This window comes from Sarcophilus harrisii, chromosome 5 (assembly GCF_902635505.1).
Source record: "Sarcophilus harrisii chromosome 5, mSarHar1.11, whole genome shotgun sequence".
Classification (NCBI taxonomy): Eukaryota; Metazoa; Chordata; class Mammalia; order Dasyuromorphia; family Dasyuridae; genus Sarcophilus; species Sarcophilus harrisii.
Window position 1 is genome coordinate 182481311 of NC_045430.1, and position 27358 is coordinate 182508668.

Consider the following 27358-nt stretch of genomic DNA (forward strand, 5'->3'; position numbering starts at 1 on the left):
ATAAATAAATAATTTTAAGGAATAGATGAAGTTAAGTAAAGGAAATACAGAGAGAAGATAAAATGCCCAGGACAGAAATTCAGGCAACCCCCATACGTATTTGGCAGGAGTAGGAAGGTGAAGTAGTGCTGAGATGGAGAAAGAACAGCCTATGAAGGTGAAAGAGAATGGAGACCAGTATAACGGAAATAAGAGAAGAAATAAGAGAAGAAAGAGCATCCAAAAGGAAGGAATGATCCAGAAGGTCATATACTCTAGAGGTCAAGGACTGAGCAGAAGCCAGTGGGTTTCATAATTAAGGGGTTATTGATAACTATGAAAAGATAAATTTCAATTAAAGTGTTAGAGAGTGTCAGTTCTTTCCTTATGGCTTTTGTAATCTTAGGTAAGTAACTTGTCGGACCTTAGTCTTCACTATACAGCAAGAGAGTCGGCCCAGATTACTGCCATGTTTTCTATAGTTAGGGATTTATGATTCTTCAGCAAACATTTATTAAATACCTCCTGTGAAACAGCCAAGTACTGTACTGCATGCAGGATGATGTGGTTGTAGATAATATAATCGAGAGAGAAGATGCAAATGTCCCTGGAAAGTAAGAAAGATCTGGCTTTATAAACCATTGAATTCTAGAGACAAATTCAAGGTCAAGAGGGTAAAGGAGAAGCTTCAAATCTGGACCAAAGAAACAGAAACTGTAGTCAGGACAAATAGCTAGCAGTTATAAGAGAAGAAGGGAATCAATTTCCTGGTTCCCTGGAAGAAAGGAAAAGTAATAAGGAAGGAACTCTTCAGGGGAAAACTATCCCCTGGAGATTCACACTTAAAACACCTACCTCTGGCTAAAATAACTTCCTTTGTTTTTTTTTTTTTTTTAACAAATAACAGCTTCCTATGAATATTTTAAATATTGTGTACACATCAACACAGATTGATAAAGTAAAACTTGTTTCTTTTCAGTTTTTGTCCTCATTTATAATTGGTTACAAATCAAAGATTTGTAGCAAAGATGCAAAGATACAAATCAAAATTGCAAAGATTTAGCAATATAGTAATTATATGTTGGGCAGCTCAGGTGCTTCAGTGGTTAGAGTGTCAGGCCTCAAGGCAAAATGATTCATCTTCATGAGTTCAGATCTAGTCTCAGACACTTACCAGCTGTGTGACCTTAGGCAAGTCACTTAATCCTGTTTGCCTCAGTTTCCTCATCTATAAAAATGAGCTGGGGAAGGGAATGGCAAACCATCCTACTATCTTTTCCAATAAAACCCCAAATGGGGTCACAGACATAACTAAAGTGACATTACAACAATGATGACATATTTTAGATATGATAAATTCCACTGATCTATGTTCAAAATATATTTTGGGGATGAAACAAGCATTCATTCAATTCTGAATCCCTAAATGCAGGGATCCTACTAAAAGAAGACCTGGAGATAATGGAATAGATGAAAAGGAAACATTTTTGGATCATACTTTCTTTCTCTTGTATCACTATTTCAAATAATTCCCTGGTAAGATGTCATGGAATACAGAGTCCCTTTTCCAAAATCTGTGAATCAGTTTATTTGACTTTATTTCCTTGTTTTTTCTGATCTCCAGATTTTTATTGAAAACCCTAGAGGTGAGAGTCAGTAAACCCTAGCAAGGCCACTACTAAGAAGAGCTTGACTTATAATGTTATCTTTCCCATTTCCTTGTTTTGTGACCTGATCTAGTCCCAGGAGTTCCTATTCTCTGAATCTCTCTTTCCTCAACTGTACAATGATGGAGCGAAATTCAATCACAGTGCATAATGCAGTAGAGTGAGTCAAGAGATGTGGGGAGGTGTTACTGAGTGCCTGGTAATAAAATAATTATCAATCCAGAATTGGCTCCACCTTTATCTGCATTTCTCTTCCTCTACTCTCCAGCATTCCATCCTTCACTCCCACCAAGCCAGTTTTCTCACCATTCCCCAAATGAAATGAGCTCATACACAATCTCAAACCTGATCTATCTAATCATGACACTGTCCCTGTGTAACCTTGAGCAAGGCACTTTACATTTTGTTACAGTCAATTGTTTCCATCTGTCAAAAGTGAATAAATAATTCTTGCCAGTTCTAGTTGGGAACACTGTAAGCATATTAGAGAATACATTTAACAGTGCCTTGAGTTGTTCAGAAGAAATACATTATTAAATCAGAAGCTATTATTGAGGGTATCACTTAAAAGTTTTTTTTTTTTCTTTTTTAACTCACATTCTAGTTACTGAAGAGATTTTTTTTTCTTTTCCTGGAGAATGACTCCTGAAACAGTATGCCATCTTCTGAATGATTCATTTGTGTTATAGCTGAAGTTACCTACATTCTCTCTCAGAGAGTCATATGGTCATTTGATCTTGCCCAATTAATAAATCCTGTTCTGTGAACATGAATTAGCATTAAAATGTGCATTAGTGACAGTGTTCAAAGTCACTCTGAGCAAGTTAATCCACACTAAAGCCTTTCTGTTTCTAAAGCTTTGTCGTGGTATACAGATGACTCTGGGTCCCAGAAGACAACTCCAGGGGAACACAAGCTCAGATGTAGGAAGGACCAACCAAACTAGGGAAAAAACTGTGAATCTGAGTTTCATGATGTCCTGTTCTGCTTGGTTCCAGAAGGTAGTCTTAGGAGTAATAGGTAGAAAATGCAGAGACAGATTCTAGTTCTGTATGCGGATAACCTTCTTAATGACAGCTGTCAATTGGGATAAACTGCCTCCCAGTCTGGAGTCTTCAAGCACAGATTAGAGAACCACTTAGGGGGAACATTATCGAGTTGGTCGGGTAGGGTTTACCCTTTCCATTCAGAACTCTTTGGATTCTGATCTTGCCAACGATCCTTATCTCACAGAACCCTTTCCACAACCTCTTTCCCCACCAAATACACAATATTTTAAACAATTCTCTGTCTTAATGGAGTAAAGATCTGGCCAAAGACACAAAGGCTAACTCCTTCCTTGACTGAACCCTGCAATGAGGAGATGCCGGCAATGTCCTGCAGCATATCCTGTATTTTGGATCTGGGTGAGATTTTTAGATTCTTTTTAGCAGCTTGGGGACATGGAGCAGAGCAGAATCAATTTCTGTCACTCACAGGCAAATATAGAGGAACAGGATTATGGATAAAGGTGAAACTGCAGTGCTTTAATCTTAAAATCAATATAGAAAAGGAAGTTGTACTTGTGGGGATACAATAGAAACAGTAATTTGGGCTCCTATGAGGTTTTGCCCTACAGAAAATAGCTCTTTTCCCCTCACTCTTCTCACTTTCTGATTAATATACTTCACTTCACCTTCTGATTAATAAACCAAAAAAAAAAAAAAAAGGGGGAGACAGAGAGAAAATGAAGAGATCTGCAGAATTGAATAAGAATGCAGATATAGTTATAGCTAATCTTCCATGATCTTGGGAAAAGCCTGTGCATAGTTGCTTTATATCCTCATTTCCTTTTATTCCCTTTCCTTTTATTTTTCAAACGAAATAAGAAAATCCTATAGTTTACACTGATAATTTTAGGCATCTGTGGTTTCATTGTTTTGGTTACTTCTACAACAACAGAGATCACATCCTCTCTATGCCTTCTTTTCTTTTGCAACAACTTGACACAGTCTTTTTCTCCATGTTTTATAAAGGATCTGCCCACCACATGGAGGCCCTTCCTTTGGTTCCTTTAAAAGCTCAGTGGTTCTATTATTTCACTGAGGATATCCTTTATTCGTACTTATCCCCCCTTAGTAAACTGGCTCCATCTATCTCCTTTCTCAGTCATATATTATGCTAAGTAATAATCCATGGGCAAATCACTGTTGGTAACATGCCAGATCTCTTTCCATTAAACATGCATCTTCTCATTGTACTTGGAGTTACCATTTTCCTTATGAGACTAGTGAGTGACGACTCACAACTATATGATGTCACTGAATGAATATTGTATTCAGGCAGCAGCAGTCTGGGATTACTGAAAGCATTATGTAATTTCCCAAATATGCCTAGTACTAGGTAAATAGATGATAAATGCTTGTTGAATTATATGGAAATGCTATCCAGCCTGATTTTCTTCTCCAATTCTGGGCACAATTTGTGGCTACTCCTTCTTCATGGTCTTTCTCTGTGTGTGTAAATGGATATAGAGAAATAGAGCTATCAATATGCAATCATACTTGTAGATATGGATATCTCTATTTATTTTCCATTTTGTAGCTCTTTATTATCTTCTTAATTTTAGATGATGTAACTTACTGTCTCTTTGACTTCCCAGTCCAGCTACCACTTCCTTATATATCTTTTCCCTTATTAAGAATGTAAGCTCCTAGAAGACAATAACTGTCTTGCTTTTTTATATTCCTATTCTCAGTTCTTCATAAATGCTTTTTCATCCGCCCTTCTATCCATTTAATGATTTTTTTCTCAACATGACTCAGTGTTAAAAATGAATCTCATTTCTAAGATATATATCTCAAATAAATATACATGACTCAGTGCCATTCTCCAAGAGATAAATGATCAAGCAAATGAACAGTTCTTAAATGAAGTAATTCAAATTATTAACAGCCATCTGAAAAATTCTCCAAATCACTAGTAGTAAGAAAAAGTAAATCAAAATAGAGATATTTTACCTGATAACTCAGCAAATTTACCAAGATTACAAATGGGAATAGTTAATATTGGAGGGGTTGGAGTAATATGGGCACACTAATGCACTGCTGTAAATTGGTCCAACAGTCTGGAAACGAATTTGAAATTACATGGGGAAAAAATGTTTATAGCTGTTGACCCTGAGATACCTCCAACAGGCATATACCTCAAGGGGATCAGTGACAAAAACAAAGGTCCCATTTAAACCAAAATATTTATAGCAACTCTTTTTATGGTGGTGATGAACTTGGAAGCAAAGATGTCCATTAATAAAGGAATGACTAAACAAATTGAATACATAAATCTAATGGAATATTACTGTGCTATAAGAAACATTTAATGTAATGAAGACAGGTAAATATGGGAACCCTTAAAGTGAAAGGAACAAAACCAGGAAAATAATATCCTCAATGGCTATAGCAGTGTAACAATAAAACATTCCTAATAGAAGACTGAGATATTGTAATGACCAAGTTTCAACCCCAAAATGAGCTATCCCCCTCACTTTGCACTGATAGAAGATTGTGGATTGGGAACTCTGCAAACAGATTTTTTTCCTCTTTTTAAAATTCTTTGTTACAAGAGACGGTTTTCTATGAAGGGAAGAAGAAGGAGATGCATTAGAAAATGTAGGAGATGTAAAAGAAAGAGCAGTAAAACATTTTAAACAAAGTATAGGTTAAAGCTATTATCACACAGATGATATTTAGTTTGACCTTTACTCTAACCAATCATTTGACAGCATACAAAAAAAATGAATTCCAAAATAACTTCAGTGTCTTAAAAAAAATTTTCCTGTCTGTTAAGATATAGCAAATTTCTCTTTTAAAATGATGTCATTCAGGACTGGCCATTACTTTCTTAAAGAAATTTTTCATGTTGTACAACATATGGCTTCTCAGTAGCCTTTTGAGCCACTTTCATATTGTAGTTTAAAACCATTTTTTAAAATAACTATTCTTTGATATAGACACACTCCTAGATTCACTTTCTTCTGAGTCCAGTTTTATTGTTTGTTTTTTTTTTAATAGCCTTTTATTTACAGGTTATATGTATGGGTAACTTTACAGCACTGACAATTGCCAAACCTCTTGTTCCAATTTTTCACCTCTTACCCCCCACCCCCTCCCCTAGATGGCAGGATGACCAATAGATGTTAAATATATTAAAATATAAATTAGATACACAATAACTATACATGACCACAACGTTATTTTGCTGTACAAAAAGAATCAGACTCTGAAATATTGTACAATTAGCTTGTGAAGGAAATCAAAAATGCAGGTGTGCATAAATATAGGGATTGGGAATTCAATGTAATGGTTTTTAGTCATCTCCCAGAGTTCTTTCTCTGGGCGTAGCTGGTTCAGTTCATTACTGCTCCATTGGAAATGATTTGATTGATCTCATTGCTGAGGATGGCCAGGTCCATCAGAACTGGTCATCATATAGTATTGTTGTTGAAGTATATAATGATCTCCTGGTCCTGCTCATCTCACTCAGCATCAGTTCATGTAAGTCTCTCCAGGCCTTTCTGAAATCATCCTGTTGGTCATTTCTTACAGAACAGTAATATTCCATAATTTTCATATACCACAATTTATTCAGCCATTCTCCAACTGATGGGCATCTACTCAGTTTCCAGTTTCTGGCCACTACAAAGAGGGCTACCACAAACATTCGTGCATATACAGGTCCCTTTCCCTTCTTTATGCAGTTTTATTGTTTACTTTCACTCTGAACCCAGAGATCCCTGTGCTCTTTCTAGCTAGCTCAGAGCAGAAATTTTTTATAGAAGTAGAGCAGATCCTATTTCCCTTAATTCCTAAAATTGTGTTGATACATTGTCATTTTGTTACTTACCCAGGTCCTTCCCTTCTATATTCCACAAAATTCCCTGTGCCCTCAGAGTAATACCCCTTGCCCTCCCAATGCCCACATATTTTTCTCTCCCAGTAGCACAGGTATGGTTGCCCTGCAGTTATCAAGGGATTTCTAGAGTAAGTTCTCCTTCCCACTTCAATTATTGAGTGCTCAGTGGAGTGAATTCACATGCTGCCATTCCATCCCACTATGATCCTATCTCTCATTCACTCATTTTGCTGTTCATCTTTCTTTAGTCAAGTGCTGGACAGAGAGCTACCTTTGAGACCAGGAAGGCCTTGATTCAAAAACTGCCTTTGATTCAAACTTATTGAATAATCCATAAGCAATCCACTTAACTTCTCCATGCTCTAAGTAACTCTCTAAAGTGCCAGCTTATATTCCTAGAGGAAATTTCTTTACCATAGAGTTTCCTAAAACTGGTGAAATCACAGTTCCAGGCTCTATCATTATCAATGTTAATAGGATCATAGATTTAGACTTGGAAGTAATCTTAGAGGACATCTTGTCCGACACCCTCATTTTAGAGTTGAAGAACTAAAGTATAGAAAGAGGTTAAATGACTTAACCAAGTGAGTGTCTGAAGGAACATTTGAATCTAAGTCTTCCTGACTCTAAATCTAGTATTCTTGTCTCCAGTCATGCTGCCTCCTCTAGGTACAATTTATCTTGGCCACAGAATGTTCCAATTCCAAAGGTCATTTCAATATCTCATTCCCCTCTAATCAGTGACATTACCTGAAATGTTTAATCTTTGTTGGTATAATTTCTGCTTCATCCCAGGAAGTATATCTATGCACAGAATTTTTTGCCATCTTCCCAAGTACTTACTTTGGCATTGAAGACACATGTTGAAGACATCAATGTGTAATAGTTATTTAGTTTAAAGTATTTTGCTTAAGTTCTCCATAGAATTTCTGTTTCATCTTTTGCAACCTATTATCATTATCTTAACTTGATTCCTGTGTTTACCTTGTTGAAAGATAGAATACCAAATAACCCACAGAATGATCTTTCTGTCTCTAGAAACTTCCTTACCTCACTCAGCTCCTCTATTTATCATGCTGTCAAATCCCAAATCTGGCTTCCATCTACTGGGCACTTTCTCTTTCAGTTTCACTTATAGATAGAATATCAATATGAATGTGCTTCTCTTTCTTGAGTAATATTAAACAAGGATAACGTGTTGAGTGACAAGAATAATATTCATGCTTACTAATGTTCGCATTTTTTAGTCCCCATTCTGCCACTCCATTACCTCATTATAGCAACAGAAGGGAGGCATAGAAGATTGAGAACCATTTTGTATTTTTTTTTTTTTTTTTTTTTTTTGTCCATTTCATGTGCCATTTGTTCATCTTAAAAAGGCCTGGGAGCCAACTTTCTAGAAATGAGTTTCTCTGTACTTGGCTAAGTTGGTCTTTGGACAACAGACAAATAGTTTTATGCCATTCCGTAGCCAAAGACTTTATAGCTTGAAGAAATTGCTTAAGTTTGAACTCTAGTGACCCATTCTTCCAGAACCCCAAGTCATCTCCTTATAACCATGAGCCCGTGGAAGAAGACATCTTTTTAGATTTCCCAATTCATTGGATTAATCATATTCAAATACATGCAATCTAATCTAAATGTAGATTCAGCCATTTCTAATGATTGACCATTTCACACTGAGTTATTTAGTTTTAAATACCCCATGGGTCAGCCTGAAACTAGCACTTTAGAAATTATTTTATCTTTACCATGGCTTCCACAGATGTGTTATACATATGTGCATTACAACAGCTTTCAAATGAAGGAATCCAGGCTATTAAGCATGAGGCTAGTATTTCATTGAGGGGGAAGACCTATAGAAATCAGTTATGTGGGTCTATGTGAGTCTAAGGCATAAGTCCATCAGAAGATAATGCAGATGAGGAGTTTAAGCAGTAAAGAATTGAAATATCCAAGTTTACATCCTAATTAATATTGCCCAAGGATATCTTTTTTTCAGGTTTGACATGAACTTGCTATGTAAAAAATTCCTACAGGTAAAATATGGATTTTTTTCTTCTTTTGAAATTTGTATCCTTAATTTTTAAAACATATAAAAGCCCCAACAGAAATAATGTACTCAAATGAAAAGGGATTGTCTTAATGTTATGACAGAGTTGGGGAGACCTTTGTATCCTTGATACTTAGGAGGGTGACTGATCAGAGTGCGCAATTAATAAATATTTGTTGATTCATAAATTGATTTTGCTATTGCCTGACAGATCATGGATACATCTGTACCTTAAATTCTATTCCTTATTTTCCTCATCTATAAAATGGTACCTGTACTATCTTCCTCATAAGATTATTGTGAAGGTAACAGGTGTAAAAGTTGTAAAAAAAAAAGTCCTTTAAAAACTCTCCATTAATTTAAAATGATATTGTTACTGCTTTTACAACAGAAATAAAGCCTTACATCTATCTTTGCTTTGAATACCAGGAAATATTTTCCTCATTTTATACCTTTGAAATTTTACTATATAAACAATAAAGTGTCTCTTCCATAGTTCTTTGTACAAACAGAAATTGATGCTTCTGAACATAAATCTACTTTGGCTGGCTCACAAACAATTTATCTTTTCCTGATATCAGAGGTTTTCCTTTCTGTCCTGAATCTCTGATCTTTGCAGCAGGTCAGTGAGGTGATCTAATTGATACAAATTAGGTATGTCCTTAGAAACCCCCCAAAATGTCTTATTGAAACTGAGCAGTGCAATCTGAAACTTTAAGGATTAAATATGCAACATGTAAATATCCCAAAGTCCTTGAAAGAGCAGCCCTGTATGAGATGTTGCTGCCCACTCTGATTACCATTCTTGTGTTGTCTTTCCCATTCTGGGTAATATCAACATCTTAAATTATGGTATTGTTTCTGTTTCCTTTATTTTATTCCCTGAATGAAGATCTCACAACCTTCTTGTTTTCTCTGCATTTCCTTTCCAGAGCACAATAATTGTGGAGAAGACTGTGCAAGACCTCATGAACCTGATGCATGATCTCAGTGCATACTCCGATCAGTTCCTCAACATGGTGTGTGTTAAGCTCCAGGAGTACAAGGACACCTGCACAGTTGCCTACAGGTAGAAAACTACTTTAGGAGAAAACCACATTCATTTCAGAGACATAGTAGTTCATTGTTCACTCATGGAGAGATTATAATCTTTCCTTCTCATAGCCCTACAATAAAATGTGCTTCGTCAGAAACCTGAAGAGTTTATACGGATATTCACATACCCTAATCTGAAGCCCTCAACTCACTCACCAAAAGATGAAAAATATAGGATATCATTGAAGTTTCCTATAATTCCTTCTGAATAGTTTAGATGGAGCTTTGTTCGCATATTGATTTGCATGCCTTCATAGAATCTTCAGTCTGGAGGGACCACAGCATTTAAATAGTTTCTTATTCTTCTGCCACGTGTTAATGAGCACCAGGGAAAGAAGGCAAATTCGCAAAATCCATTACTAACTTGCAGGAGTTCTTTTCATTTCTCTCAGATAGGAAAATCTTTTTCATCTGTCTCTTGCTGCCCCTGGAGCTATAGAATAAAACAGATAGGAAGTACTTTTTAATCAGTTTACCTGTCAACAAGTAAAATGGGCAGTAGAATGTCTCAGTGGTAGTGACTTTCCCATTACTGGCATAAATTTAGTAAAGTCAGGATGACTTCTTGCCAGGGTTACTATAGGTAGAATTTCTGCTTGTGTATGAGTTGGATTGTGTCAAGGATTCTTTACCATTTGGGGGCTATGGACTCTTTGGACATTCTGGTGAAGCCTAAAATACCCCTTTTAAAAATCCAGTTTTTAAATTTATAAAATCAAAAACATTGGATCACAAGGGAAAACAATTATATTGAAATAAAGTCATCAAAGTATTCTTTTAATTCTTCTTGATTAGGAAGTCTAAGACTAAATGATAATTAAAGTGACTTCCCACTTTAATGATTTTTATGTCCATTTCCTCTTGTTGACACATTAGTAGATATGAAAAATTTATAAAATCATATTTTAGTTTTCTTTTCTCAGTTAAATATATGTTTGTAGAGGAGATCACAAAGCTTTTCCTGAAGAACTTATAAAAGTATAAGTGGAAGAAAAGTCTTCCATACTTCAGTTGTCTGGAGAGTTTCTGTGTTTGTATATAACATAAAACATAACAATGTCCTAAGATTCTGCTGATTCTGTAAAATAGTATTCTGTCATGCTCATCATTAAGGGTCTCTTATATGCCTGGCAGTAGACATTATAGGAAATACAAAGAAAGGGGAAGACAAGACATGATTCCTGATTTAAGAAAGAATAAGGCCTTAAATAGTTATGAGGGTCTACTTGAGCAATATCGCAAATTAATGAAAAAGGAATGAGATCAGTATTAGTTTCAGTAATAAAGAAGGGTTCATAGAGGAGATGCAGTAAGTAAGTTAAGAAGAAAGGATAACATATAGGTAGGTGAAGAAAAAAAGAGGAAAGCTTTGAGGAATTAGGAGAAATTAGAAGAATGAGAACAAGTTAAGAGTCAATGAACATGGAGGGAACATGTGGAAACAGTGAAGAGAAGTGAGAGTTATAGTTCAAAGCAGAGATAGGATAGGGAAAGTAGAATTAAATATGACCTTGGTCTCCAGGGTAAGGATTTTAGAATTTTTGTGGAAAGCAAACTTTTTCTACTCACAACCCCTTTTCACCTGAGAAGTTCTTATTTGACCCCAAATATTTAGTTATATAAAATAACTGTGTGCAAATCAAACATTTACTGAATAATTTTGCATCTGCCACTTCAGTTATGAGACCCCACATGGAGTCGTGACTCATAGTTTAAGAAGCTGGAACATAGGAAATAGTTGCCATAATCTAGGTTGTGAGATGATAAGAATAAAGAAAAAGAGACAACTCTAATAAATATTATGAAAAAAAGGAACAAGTCCCTTAAACAAAGGCAATTGGATAGTTATTAAGTGATAATTAAGAGCAAAAGCAGTGATCGAATGAGTTCCCTGTGTCTTTATTTACGCTTTTTAAATTATACTTCTGATCTGCAGCAATCTACCAAAAAATGATTTTTTCTTTATATAAGATTATGCTTCAGCTCTGGATAGACTGTTATAAAAGTCAACACTATTCCTTATGGGAAGAGATCATATACCAATAACCATATCTTTCTTTGTCAAAGAAGGTGATGTTAGTGACCTTCCCCCTACCCACACTTCCCCTTTAGTAAAGCATGTGCTTTTAAGTTGATTTTCTTGTGACCATACTGCTAACTCAAGCCCAAGTTGACATCATCTCCCTAAGCCTCCTCTCTATTCTTATTGGATGAGCACAGACTGAACTTTTAGCCCATTACATCTTTGCATCTGCTCCTATTGGTTTCAACTTCAGGGAATAAGATTTTGCCCCTGATACCTTCTGCTGTCTCCTCTCCCCCCTCCCCCCCTCTCCGGCTTTCCCATCTACTTTTGTGTATTGTCTCCCCCTTTAGGTCACAAGATCCTTGAGATCAGGGACTGTCTTCCTTTTTATTAATTGTATTCCCAATGCTGAATGCAGTACCTGGCACATAGTGAGTGCTTAATGAATGTTTATTGGTTTGGATTTTCTGGTAGTACAGATGTTTTTGCAGTGTTCAGGCTTTATTGTCTTAACTGTTTCCTCCAGGAATCGAGTATGTAAAAGTGCCTAGACCTGGAGGTGTAGTCTACAGATGTGAAACAGAGAATCAGAAAAAAAAAAGAAAAAGAAAAAGAAACTAGGCCTCAAGAATCAAGTTTGTGACCTTGGCCTCATTTACAGCAGTGCTCTACATCAGACATTCATTTGTCAACATTATTTAAGCCAGAAGAGAAAAAGAAAATGACTTGTTATTAATCTTCACTGACAGGTCTCAGAAGAGTGCCCCGCCCCTCAAATAAGTGGAAAAAAGAACCATTTCCTTATAACGTCCAATTTTTAGAGAGTCTGTTCTCAGTAATCAGGTTAAATTTTCCTAAATTTCTTCTATCCCATAATGCCTTAATTAAAATTACCAAAAAAACCTTGAGTCACTTCTTTTTCTCTCTCCCATCACCCATGTAAAGAAAATATTCTAATTTATTCTAAAGTTTTTATTGGAGGAAATAAAGTATTTATTACTTCTCCACTCATACATATATCAGCTATAGGTTTTTGCAATAGTTTCATAGTTGGTCTCCCTGCCTTTAATTTCTCCAAATTCCAACCCATCCCATGCTTCACTGCTAAAGAATTGTCCCTAAAGTTCAAGTCTGATCACGATATCTCTGTACAAGGAACCTGACTGATTCCTTAATACAAAATCACAGAATTTGAGAGTTGGAAGGAACTTCAGCAATGATCTACACTAGCCAGTCCTGAAAGGAATCCCCACAATAATATAGCCAACACATGCCTCATCCAGCCTCTTCTACTTTTGAACTTCTCTGATTATTAGCATATTTTCCTGATATCAAGCCTAAATTTGCTTCTTTGCAGTTTCTACCCAGTGTTCTGGTTTTCTTTAATTGAGGCTAAACAGCAAATTTATTCCATTCTCCACATGACAGACGGTCAAATATTTGAAGACAATCAACATATTTCCCCAATGTCTTTTCTTCTTTGGGCTAAATATATGCATTTCCTTTAACTGATCCATCTATGCCACAGACTCAAGACCATCCTGCTTGCCATCCTATCTATGGACACATTCCAGTTTATCAAAGTCTGATGAAGGAAGACTACAGTGAGACTATCACCTCCCTCTTACTAGAATCTATGAGCCTCATAACATAACCCAAATTGGCAATGGCTTTTTGGACTGCCATATCACATTTCTGTCCACTTAAACTATCAGAGCTTCCTCAGAACAATTGTTTTGTCCACATCTAGCCCATATTATACTTGTGAACTTGATTTTTTTTTGGTACCAAAGTTCAGGACTTGACATTTTTATTCCTAGTGATTTTTCTCCTTACTAGATTCAGTGTTCTAGACTATCAAGATCCTATTTGGATCCTATTTGAATCCTGACTCTGTTTCCCCTGAATTAGCAATCCCTCCCAGCTTTGTGTCACCTTCAAAAATGATGAGCATACCATCTATGCCTTTAATGCAGTTATTGATTTTTTAAAAATGCTCAACGGTTCAGGACCAAGGACAGAACCTCAGACTGATTTCACTGGAGATCTCTGGTCATGTTGACACTAACACTATCAACTCTACATTGAGTCTAACTGGTTCCTTACTTGAGTGTATTGTATAGTTTATATATATCTTCTCCAGAACATTAGAATGAAATACTTGATCAAGTTTTATTAAAATCTTGTTAAACTTTTATTTCTCCACAGCATTTTCTCCAACTACTAGGTTAGTAATCCTGTGGGGAAAAGGTAATGAAGTTGTCCTTCATCAAATTTCACTGATTCTTTGTAATTACTGTTTCCTTATCTAAATATTCACAACTTTCTCTTTTAATGAGCCATACTAAACTTTTTCCAAGGAATTAAATTCAAACTCACTGAGAGACATTTTGTAAACTCTTTTTTTTTTCTTTTTTGAAAATTGGGACTGCATTTGCCCTTCTTCAGCATTCTGGTATATTTCCAGTTTTCCATGATCTTTCATATATGATTGACAAGGGTTATTACATCAGCCAGTTTTTTCATGACAGGAAAATGTAATTCACTGGTGCCAGGTAATTGGAATTCATCTCAAAACAGCTAGGTAATTTCTTACTATCTCCTTACCCATCTTAGGAATCAGCTCCATCTTAGTAGTTTTATGTTGTCAATCCTAATGTAAAAGTTTTGTTTTTTTTTTTTTTGCAGACAAAAGAGAAACAAAATAAGTTTTGAACTCAGTTTTCTCTTTCTGGCCAGTTATCAGTGTCCCGTCTACCCCACATAAAATTCTTGTCTAAGTCAGATCCTCCTTTTGGGGACCTTCCTTAACTTCCCTTGCCAACTTTAGCTCATTATGAGCTTTGGCATTTTTCTACATTATATTCTAAGGACTATGCTTTGTTTTTCTTTTCATCTTCTGTTGCCCAATCTCAATTCCATCTTCTGTGAAATTCTTTTAAAAATCTAAGACAATTGATGAGTTCTTTGTGCATCCTCATTGTTCCCTTCAGAATAATCCTATTTTTCTTCCTTAGCAGAATTATTTTCTCTTATATCTCCAGATTTTTACTCTTGAACATCTCTTATCAACCTTGGGCTGACTTATCCTGAAGCACTTTACTTAATGATATCCCAGCTAACTTTTCCTTTGAATTCTTTGAAATCTGCTTTCCTAAAACCCAGGAACAGTGTCATACCATGCCCAGCCTTTCTCCCCCATTACATCTATTGTTGAATATAAAGGCTCATTTAGCGTTTAAACTCCTTCGTATTCTTACTCTCCCTGCCTTATTATTATTGTTTCCTCTTAAAGTATTTGTTGTTTCTCACCTAACCCTCCTTCACTGTTTCTATGTCTTTATTCTTTCCTTCCTAGAATGCTCTCTTTCCTTATCTTTCCTTCTTAGAATCTTTGGTTCCCTTCAAAATTCAGCTCTAGTACTACCTTCTAAATAAAATCATTCCTGATGCTTTCCCCTGCCTCCAATAACTTCCTTCCTTATCTATTTCCTGGTATTTATTTAGTATGTACTTATATGTTTGTATATTGATTCTGTGAACTTCAAGGGTTAGGACTTTTTCATTCTTGCTTTGGTATCTCTGATCCCTAGCACTGTTCCTGGCTTATAGTATGCAAATTATTAAGCGCCTAGCAACTAAGTTGTTAGCTCTGAGGATACAAAGAAAAGTAAAGAGAGCATTTATTGGTTCTTGAGTGATTGGTTGATAATGAATTGTATACTGACTACAATACAGATTTTAGTCCACTCACCTTTTGTCCTCCCTCCTTTTCTCCTTTCCCCCCCTCCCTCCCTCACTTCTTCTCTCCCTCCCTCACTTCCTTCCTTCCTTTCTCTTTTTTCTCTCTTCTTATTCTTTTCTTCTCTTCACCACATGACCCACTGCTCCCAATAAAGGATAAAAAGTGTTAAAAACCAGCCCAGTAGCAACCATGTTACATACCATATTCAATATTTCATACTCATAGTTTCCAGTTCTATAAAAACAAAAAATCAATCATCAATCAAAATTCATGCTTTATTAAGTACCTACTTTGTGTCAAGAACTTTGGGAATATAAATACCAAGAATGAAACAGTTCCTACTTTGGGGAAATTTATATCCTAACAGGATGGAGAAAAGTACATTTTATTGTCTTTTTATTTTAAGGTCTTTGAAAATCAGTTCCATATCTTTTCTTTATTTTTTAACACTTCTTTTTTGCTTTGTTGTTGTTCGGTCTCATCTCTTTGTGACTCCTTTTGGGATTTTCTTGGCAGAGACACTAGAGTGGTCATTTTACAGATGAGGAAACTGAGGCAAACAGGGTAAAATGATTTGCCCAGAGTGATATTGCTAGTAAGTGTCTGAGGCTGGATTTCAACTCAAGATATGGTGTCTTATTGACTCCAAGTTTGGCACCATTGTACCATCTACCTGTGTGGTTCCATATCTTTTCTACATTTCATGAAATAACTCAGTTGGTGCCATACAGAGTATGAGAGTTTAATGAATTCTATGTAATAATAATAATAATGAATACTATGATATAAATAGTTAATATTATAGTTCTATGATTTTATGAATTTGAAGTACTTCTACTGTGGAAGTTCCTTCCACCAATACATATTAACTTAGCCCAATTTCCAAAGAAGCTGAATTTCCAAGAGTCACTTAGTCAAAACAAAAACAAACAATAATTAAATGCCTACTGTGTACCAGCTAGGGTCCTAGGTAGATCACAACAGCTAGCATCACATAGGATTTGAACCTCTTTATTCCAAATCTGTCCTCCATTTCCTGTGATTTAAGATAAAGATGCAGGAGAAAGATCTAAACTCTGTGTTGCTTATTCTGTTTCTACTAGCCAATGTTCGAATATATCCTGTTGATTTCACCTATGTAACATCTGTCCTCTGTACCCCTCTTTCCAGTACTATTTCCAATCTGGTGCAGACTCTCATCACCTGCTAGAGGGTCTGTCTGCCTCAGGTCCTTCTTCACTACAGGCCGTCTTCCATTCAGCCACCAAAGTGGATTTTCCTGAAATCACGTGTAGCTGTGTCATCTCCCCTACTCTGTGAACACAATGGCTCCCAGTCATTTTCAGGATCAAATACACAATGCCATGTTTAATTACTTGCTTCTCCTTTCTTGCATTGTACTCTTTCTACACTGTACTCCCTGCTATGAACTCTTCAGCTACCTCTTGGCTCTTCCTCCTATAAGATATTTCATTTCCTAAACCTGGGCTTTTCCCCTGACTGTGCACCGTATCTTCAGTGTTCACCTTCCTCATCTCCACTTCCTGAACTCCTTCAAGTGCCTGCTGAAATCCCATGTTCTCCAGAAAGCCGTTCCCAAGCCTGCTTAATTCCAGTTCCTTTTCTCTTTTAATGGTTCTTTATTTGTCATGCATATATCTTGTTCACCTCTTGAATTTCCTCTCTCCTTTTAGATTATGAATTCTTTGAGAGCAGGGACTGTCATTTGCCTCTTTTTGTTTTTCCAGCACTTAGTACAAAGCTTGACATATAATAAGCACTTAATAAATGTTTTTTGACTGACTGGCTCCTAAGAGATCTCTAAGGATTTCTTCCTAAAACAATGGCTACCTTTCTTATTCTATATAAATGCCAATGGAAGTGCTACCTGCCTGCCTGCCAACTTTATCCCATCTGTCCAGTAGAGGTGGTGTTTTTCACTGTTTTTATGCACTAAAATCCTTGAAGAACATGCCAGTGGTATATGTATATGTATATACATACATATATATATATATACATATGTACATACATACACATAGAGAAAGACATCTTAGAGATGGGTGAAGTGATTCTTGAAACGCTTTGGAGCAAAAAAAATATTTTATCATTGTTATACAACAATGCAAACATATCCTGGCGTGTATAGCTTGTTACCTAATCAAATCTTACCGGTAAAGAATATGTTTTCCTTTTCCATGAGTATGAAAATGCCGAGTGTCCTTTCTCACTTCCTCTCCCCCTATTTATTGCCCTCCCCAGGATTGGCACCTGCTGAGCAGTAATTAGGGCAGCCCTAATTTGGACAGCCAAATCCTGATTACAGTGAGAGGAAAAACAGGAAATGTTCTAGTTTTGCTGCCAGCAAATGACTGACTTAAATAGAAAGCCATATACAATTCAAATGATCCAAAAAGATATAACAGGATTGGGGGGTGGGAGGAGAGCACCAATCTGATTCCTTTATCTGCTTCTCAGCAAATATTCTACAGAAATTACCGAATCCATAAGCTCATAATGCCCTCTGGTGAAAGTTAATATGTCTTCTAAGATTTCAGCATGAGAACCAGAGTTTAAAAAGAATAGTGAGGTCAAAAATTTCTCATCTCCCCAAGGGGAGACATACTGTATAATAAGAGAAATCATATTTATTGCATGCCTAATTTCTGTTGGGGACAAAAGGAGAAGGCTTCTTGTAGAAGATATACTCAGGAATATCAGGGTAAATTATATCTTAATTTCACACAAAAGATGAAGTCTAAAAAAATTGTTATAAAATCCATAAGTAACTACATTAGTAACCAGTATGGTTTTCTATCTGTTGTAAAAGATTTGCTTTTTTATGCTCACAATGCTGGTACTAAATGTGCAGCTGATAGTTCCCAAATTCATATTTTATGAAGGCAAATTCTTTTAAAAGCTTTTTAAGGGAATTCTGACCACCATCATCTAGCAAACAATGACGACAACTACAATAACAGATAGCATTTATATAGCATTTTAAATTTTGCAAAGCATTTTATAAGTACCATCTGATTTTTTTCCACACAACCACTCTGAGATTTAGATGCTGTTATTCTTCCCACTTTACACTTAAGGAACCTCAAGCAGACAGAGGTTAAGGGATTTGACTGAAGTCATACAACTAGTAAGTGTTTGGGACCAGATCTGAATTCAAGTCTTGATTCCAGATCCAGCTCTCTATTTATCTTTGCCACCATTTACCAGTCAGCAAGGATTTATTACCAGAAGGTGCCATGGTATAGTAGTAGGGGGTCATGGGACCCACACTCAAGCCCTGGCTCTCCTGCTTAGTCCCATGGTGACCTTGAGCAAATCATTTCTCCTGGGATGGGAGCAGATGATCTCTAACATGACTTCAGCTCTCTGTGTTCAACACACAGAGAAGACAAAATAAAGTGTAAGAAACAGTTACTGTCCCAAATAAGACTCCGCAGGTCTTCAGTGGAGGCCATGTACACAAAACCTTTAGGGAATAACACCATATAATGCTGCATCACCAATCCAGAATGCTGCTAGTGTCAACCACTGGGCATGGAAATTGGCCTGCCATGGAAGTCTCTGTGCTAAGTGAGAGTCACACAGCAACGGAGCCTGTAAACAAAAGTTTGCTGTTTCATACACAGTACTCTTTATCATTTGTTAAATTAACTGAAGAACAGCAAAAAAAAAAAAAAAAAAAAAGGAACCAAAGTTATGTCTAAGGTGACAGATTATAAGTAATGACATAAAGATAGTATTAAAAAATGACACCTAAGAGCAGAGGAAAGAGACAGAACTGTGTCTAAGAACTATTTAAAAAAGGATGGGTTTGTAGTAAATGATTTAGAAACTTTCTTGCATCTCTTGATAGACCATGAGTTTATGAGATCCTAGTGATCATCAAAAACTTTCCATGTTCTCCAGTATGCAATATTTTTGTGAAAGATTAAGCAGAAAGGCAACTGGATGGCGCAGTGGATAGAGTACTGGCACTAGTCAGGAGGACCAGAGTTCAAATCCAGCCTCAGTCACTTAACATTTAGTAGCTGTGTGATCCTGGGCAAGTCAACTTAATCCCAATTGTCTCACACAAAAAAAGTAAGCAGCAGATCAGGAATCGGGATTCTGACATTAATTAAATCCGGGTTCTGATATTAATTAGCCATGTGATTTCAGTTTTCCCATCTGTAAAATGGAGATGGTAATACCTTCACTATCTTATAAGGTTGGTATGAGGAAAGTGTATTAAAGATTATAAATAGATACCCAAGTTTGAATCATTATCATCACAACAATTAGATTAAATATTGAAAGGAATTTTACCCTACTGCTGGTCTACAATTTCCATAAGTTTAAGTAAATTGTCCCATATAACGTGGACAGGCCTTGTCTATTTGCCTCAACTATCAGATTTTGGAGCAACTCACAGATTCAACCTGCAAAAGTAACCCTAACCCTAACCCTAACCCTACCCTGTCTGTCACCAAACAGTTGAATTCAATTAGCCCTACTTGCCCTTAGTTGTTACCTGATGAAAAGGCTCAGCACCCCAGCTGTATCCAGGGACCATGCTCCCTTGCATTTCACAACTGTTCCAGAGAAGCATCTCCCATCAGAGCCAGTCAATAGCACCGGCAGCTGTTTTCTGAATGGAATTCACCGAGCTGTGTCGAGGGGATGGACTCTCCTTGATGCAGCACCATCACCTGTTCCAAAGAGTTCCACCTATTTTCCTCTTCCTCTTGGGAGTGGGTACAAATAGTTACACAGATGGCTCTGCCTGTGGCCCGTTGAGCTGTGAATTAATTAGTAGATTATGGCTCTGATAGTGACAATTAACCCTACTCCTCTTGTGGAATAATTGCTTGGGACTTCTTCCTCTTTGTGTGTATATGTATGGCTATTTAGATATGTTCTGGATATTAATAATGCAGATGATATGGGGCATCACAGACTCATAAGCTAATAAATGAAATTATTCAGGGGCAGTAACCTTGCCACCCAAATGGAAAGTTATCCTTAGGATAATTTTATGTTGCCCACAACCATCTTCCAGATTCAGAGTTGCTGATAATATTGTTGTTAGCTCCATTCTAAATTTATTGTTGAGTGGTATGAGTATTCAATATGTTTTTACCAGTGTGAGCAGTAAAGTAAGATTAAATTCATCCAGAGTAAATGGGAAAATGAATCTGTGGCCCATCTGTTCTACTGAGTAGTGGAATAAAAAGCATTGATCAGGAAAATATATATTTCAGCCCATATCCCTGGAACCCAATTGAATTTCTAAACCATCTAGTAGGGCACATTAACCCAGTGACCCAAAGAATGAAAACCAGGTGAGGTTTTTGTTTTCTATTGTCTTGCCAACCAGATCTAAATTTCTAATGTCAGGCTAAAAACTATTAGAGGCTTGAACTACCAAAGGAGAGGGGCTTCATAACAAGGATTCCTGGGACAGCTTCTAGACCAGAAAAGGCTCCTTTGACATTAATTTCATGACACATTTCAAGAAACTGATAAGAGAAAGAGCATTAATTTAGGAAACAGGAGATTGAGTTCTAATTGTAGTTCTATCACTGACTACATTGAAGACTGAGTGAGCAAAGTCAGTTTATCCCATTCATTGTTTCAGTTAACATTCATATTCTCTCCTCTCCCTCTCCTCTCCTTCTCCTCTCCCTCTCCTCTCTCTTTTTCTCCTTTTTTCTCTCCCTCTTCTCCTTTTTCTTTCTCCCACCTCTCCACTCCTTTCCCCAAAAAAGACTAACAAGATCCTCAACAAGCAACCCCATTCAAGGTTCTAGGACTACAAAGAACACAAGAGTACTATATCAATGCAAAGTGCTTTCTTATTACTATTGATGTACCTCATTTTCCATACATGTGTTCTGGAAAGTGAAATCTGTTCTCCTTGTCAGACCATTTCTGGAGTCTTGTGTTGAGTTCCAAGAGCCATGTTTGAAGGACATTAAAGAGCTAGTATCTAGAGAAGAACAATCTAAATGATAAATGGCCTTCAGCTCATGCTGCATGAAAATCAGTTGAAGGTATTGTTGATATTTAGAAAGCTCAGGAATACCTGACAGCTACATTTAAATATTTGAATGGTTGTAATGTGGAAGAAGGATTAGACTTACTTTGCAGGGTCCCAGAGGATGGGATCTTGTATTTGGCTATATGCTATTTCTGTATCTCTTAGGAGAATGTAAACTCTTAGAGATCTAGAACTGTCATTCTTTTTTATCTTTGTTTCTTAACACCTAATATAGTGTCTTTTATATTTAGGTGTTTGTTGAATAAATGAAAGATTCATTAAGTGATTATTATGTAACAAGAACTAAGCTGATGATATAAATACACCCAAGCAAGACAGTCTCTGCCCTCAAAGACCTTATATTCTAGCAGAAGATGGCAATACATAAAAGGAAGCCTAGAGAAGTATATATTTTTTGAAACTGGACAGGGAGTGGTGTGGGGGTCTGTTTTCAGGCAAAAGTCAAAAGCTCACTTGTCAGAGCTCAGTCACAAGGGCAGAGTCCAAGTTTTGGGGCAAGAAGATGGTCAGAGTATAAGAGATTTATATCTCAATTTAAATCTTTACCTCTATTAATCTTTTAATATCCCTCATGTATGTATATTTCAACTTAAATGAAGTGTTACAAAATACTTTCCTCACAACTCTACAGATATGGAAAATGAACCTGAGAGAATTTAAATGATTTCATCTCTATTTCTCTTGACTCTTATTATTACTCCAAAGTAGCTTTTCTTGTTAAGTTTCTGTATTTGTCCATGACCAAATTAACACAAGAGCTGGGAAGGAGACTGGGTTCCCTAGTGTACTTTCAGTCAATCAATTAACTTAACAAATGACAGGTAGGTGGCAGTGAATAGAAAGTTAGAAGCATTCAGGATTGGACCACAGACATTTAATAGATCCACATCTTAAGTTACTTAAGTCTGCCTTAGGTAAGGGGGATAATAAAGTGTAAAGTGAGGATAATAATAGCACTGTATCTCTGGATTATTGTCAGGATAAAATGAGATAATATGTGGAAAGCCTTTGCTGTTGAGCATTGTGTTATGTGCTGGTGTCAAGAAAACAAGTCAGCTGGAACTGACTTGGGCAACTGATGCTAAATGAAATGAGTAGAATCAGGAGATCATTATACATGGCAACAACAAGACTATACAAGTATCAATTCTGTTGAAAGTTGTTCTCTTCAGTATTGAGATGATTCAAACCAGTTCCACTTGTGCAGTGGTGAAGAGATGTGGTGTTCTTTTTCCAAAACACAGCCAGGTGATAAAAGTTCAGGTCTTTTATTGTGTCCTTCAATATAGCCCGGTTAGCTCAGAGCCGATCTCTCTGCTTGGTTCTAAGAGCTCCCTCCGAATGTCTGCAAATCCAAAGATTTGTCCTTCCGACTCCAGCCAGCACCAAGGTAGAAGATGCAATGAATCTCTCTTGCCTCAAAGATAGGGCTTGTGGGCTTCCTCGCAGAGTGCTCCTCTCCGACCCCTGGGAATGTTCCCAAATAACTCTCTCAGCCTCTAAGAGCTTCCTGTATATATATCATCTCCCAAAGGTTAACTCCTCCTTCTGGAGAGAGAGGGATTCTGGGTTATCTCCCAGAGTGCTCTCTGGCCCTAAGAACTTCAAGGGAGGTGTGAATTCGGATATGCCATACTAAGCCCTGAAATCTCCCAAACGTGTAAACTCCATTGAGTACTTAGATACTTATGAGCTCTCTAAAGGTGTGAACACAAGCAGAGGCTGCAGTTGAGACTGGCCGGGGAATCCCGAACCAAGAAGCTACTAAAACATCTGAAGAGACTCTCAGACTTACCTATCACCGAGGACATTCTGGCGGAAACAGGTGTCGGGAAAACAGTGAATGGCTTGCAGAAACATGAGCAAGTAGGAGGCTTTGCCAAAGACTTAGTGGAAATGTAATTTGGAAATGTTCCAGGTGACGTGGCCTGGTTTCAGTCAGGAAGAACTGAAAGCTCATCAGTGAGAGCCAGAGGTCAGAGTCAGAGTTCCAGTTCCAGATTCAGGGTTTGGAAGTACTGAATTTATATTTATTATAATAAGAACTTATAGCTTATTGAAGAATAGGATAGTTTGTAATTGTGTGATCTGGAGAATAAATGCAAAGACAAATCAAGGAAAGATATAGATTAATATAGTCATTGACGACTAAGAGATAGAATTAGAACTGCTTTTTGGTGGCAATTGGTCAATAGTTATTGCTTATGGTAATAGAGAAGGCAGGCTACTTATTCCACAAAGATTTCTCTTCTCAAGGATAGTTTGGTTGCTGAAATGGAAACAGGGTTTTGTGGCTTGAGAGAAACTGTTATTCCTGAGACTTATGGATTCAAGGTCCTGGACTATCTCCATCAGAGTCAAAGGGTCCTCCCCTTGGTGGTCAAGGTAGTGTTGTGATATGTGCTGCCTCCCTTCTCCCCTTTATAGTGACTTACTGCTTCAACAAAACTGGCTTCCCTACTCTGTGAGACATGTCAGTAATTATGAAAAAACAGAATCTCAAAACTGAAAGAGACTGAATTCCCTGTTACTGGAGAAATTCAAATGAAGGCTGAATGATCAATAGTTGTAAAGATATTATAAAAAAAGGATTCTTCAAGATGACTCCTGAAGGTTGTTCCACAATTCTGAGATTGCATGACTTTATTTCCACCCAGACTTAAGCAAAAATTCTCTTGGCAACATCATCAGTGAGAAGTCTTTCACACTTCACCTGAAAACTTCAAGCATGTGTAAATAATTACCTAATCATCACATTTCACTATTGGGCAATTCTAATTGCTTTAGGAAGTTTCTCATAACTTAATGGTGAATCAAAACCTATATTCAGGTAATTTCTTCCCATTGCTGTATGGGAACTACAGAAGAATAGTTCCAATCTCTCTTCCATATGAAAATCTTTTAAATACTTGAAAGTTGCTCTCCTAGTTTTAGTTTTGTCTTCTCCAGATTAGATATCTCTAGTTATCTTTGCATGGCATGGTTTCAAGTTCCCTAACCATCCTTGTAACACTTTTTTCTTTTTTTTGTAAATAAACTTCTTCAATATTTTTAACATTTTTCTTTTTATAATTTGAATTTTTAATTCACTCCCTCTCTCCCACCTTTCCCCCAACCACTGAAAAAGCAAGAAAAATGATATCAACTATACATGTGAAATCGTGCAAAACTCATTTCCATATTAAACATATCACAAAAGGCCTCCAAAAGTAAGAAAATTGTCATTTAATTTGTGCTCAGAATCTATCAGTTCTCTTGGACATGAATAGCAATTTTTTCATCATTAGTACTTTACAAATAATCTTAAATCATTGTATTAGTTAGAATAGTCAAGTCTTTTATAACTGATCATCATTACAACATTCCTATTGATACTGTTTCTTTTTACTTTGCATCAGTTCATATGGATCTTGTCATTTTTTTTTTTTTTGGAACCTCCCTCCTATTTCTTATAGCACAATAGTACTCTACTATAATCATATAACTTTTTTAGGCATGCTTCAGTTAATGTCCTTCCAAAAATATGGAACTCAGAATGGAACATCTTCTCTAATATTTAAGAGGAAAGACTACAACAGAATAGTTTCATTCATTTTACACAAGGAGCTTGTATTACAACAGCATAAATTCAAATTCAGATTAGTTTTTTAGGTTGCCATATTACTTTATTGACTCTTATAGAACTTGCATTCAACCCTTAATTTTTTTATTGTATACATTAGGATTTCTTATTGTTGGATTGCCTGAGAGAAGGGCACATCTGGGTCTATTTGGTCACCTTTATGAGAATATATCTATACTGTTGTATGCATTCCCCAAAGAATATTCTGATTTGTAGCAGTTAAACTTCTTCTCACTATTGAAAAACCTTTGCAGTGAATCCTTGCATAAAGGAGTGATTTGCCTAAGTGCCAAATTACCTGATCACTTAACTAAGTCCTTTAATGAAGAGATTTTGAATGTGTATAAACATCAGAGAAGGAAAGGGATTACTTAAGGTGAAGACAGTAAGTGACAGAGACTCCCCAAACTGAGTTTTCTCTCCTTGACTTTAGATACATTTAATCCATCCAAACAGATCATGTCTTATCTTAATTTTAAGAGCTTTTATGTCATAGTCCCTCCTAGTCACTATTTTCCTGTCTTTGACCTTTTTCTTCTATTAATCAGTTTTTCATGATATCCAACCTAGAGGGATAAGAGAAACCAAAGATAAGTCTATAATATTTAAAATGTCCTTCAGGGCAGGGATCCGGTGAAATATTTTTCTTTGCAAGGAGCTGCCTTATGTTTCCTAACCTGATAGATGAGGGGAACTCCAGTGATGTAGTCTGTCTATAAAACTTGTGATAACTTATGCTATTTTTATTCAAAAGCTAGAGAGATATGGAAAAGGCAATAATGTGATTATATGTATGCAAGAATGGTTGGGTTGCTTGAATCAAAAAGTAATCAGTAATGGTGTGATGTCAACATAAAAGAAATTCTTCACTGGAGGATCTCAGCAATCTATGCTTGTCTTTTATTTAATATTTGTATTAATGTCTTGGATAAAGCCATAGATGACATGTTCATTAAATTTGTAGATGATACTAAACTATAAAATATATCTAATATGGTGTATAATAGACAGAATACAAAAAGATCTTGACGGACTAGAACATGGGCCTGAATCTAATAAGATAAAAAGCGATTGGAATAAGTATTAATTCTTATATGTGGGTACCCCAAAATCAATTTCCCCAAGTATGATATGGGGAAATATGTTTAGATAGCAGGTTTTCTGGGGGGAAAATCTAGGAATTTTAATGAAATGTAGATCCAGTATGAGGCAGCATTGCAAAGTGGCAGCCTAACATTAATGCCATCTTGGAAGGCATTGAGAAAGATGCTACCAGGAGCGAGGGAGTGATCTGATAGTCTGTACCTCTGTACACTGCTCTTTTCAGTTCTCATCTGTAGTATTTTGTTCAGTTTAAGATATCAGTTTAAGAAGGACATTGATAAATTGAAAGTGCTCAGAAGAAATCATCCAGGATAGTGAGGGGCCTTAAGTCTATGCTATAGAAAGAATATTTGAAGCAATTGGAGTTGTTTAGCAGCAGGGAGAGTAAAGGATACAAGGATAACACAATAGATATCTTCAAGTATTTAAAGGACTGCCAAGTAGATGAGAGATTAGATTTGTTCTGCTTATCCCAGGGAGCAAAACTAGGAGCAATGGACAGAAGTTTTAGGAAGCAATTTCAGGTTTAATATTGGCCCCTAGTCAACCAATCAACAAGCATTTATTAAATATTCGAGCTGTACCAGGAATTATGCTAAGTGCTAAGAATAAAAGGGGAAAAAAGACCAGTTCCTACCTTCAGGGAGCTCACATTTTAAGGGAAAAGATAGCATGCTAACATGATATGTTCATAGAGATAGATAGTCCAAGAGGAAGGTGGCACTAGCATTGATTGTGAGAGAGCAAGACTTTTTGCAAAAGAAAGGATTTAAGCTGTGTCTTGAAACCAGGGAAATGAAGAAGCCAAGGATAAATACAGAAACACTGGAAATATAGGATAGAGCAAATTTGGAAAAAACACCAGTGCATTTTATATTTGATCCTAGAGATAATAGTCATCTGCTGGAATTCATGAAGTTGGAAGCTGACATTATCAGATCCAGGCTTTATAAGGATCATTTGATCCAAGACTGGAAGACCAACCAGAAAGTTATGACATTAATACAAGCATCTGACTTCAGGTGGCAGCTGTGGGACTAGAAAGAAGGTGGTGTATATATGGAAGGTGTTTTAGAAACAGCAAATGTTGTTAACATTGCACATGTCAAGTAAATG

General features: G+C 36.5%; 1 protein-coding gene across 1 annotated transcript in view; it reads left to right on the plus strand.

The window, feature by feature from the left end:
- The window catches only part of EXOC4 (exocyst complex component 4), a 913849-nt gene that overhangs the window by 739241 nt on the left and 147250 nt on the right, over positions 1-27358 (plus strand). The window contains exon 12 of the mRNA XM_031941130.1: positions 9522-9658. Within this exon, the coding sequence (XP_031796990.1) occupies positions 9522-9658 (137 nt within the window). The remainder of the gene's footprint in view (positions 1-9521; positions 9659-27358) is intronic.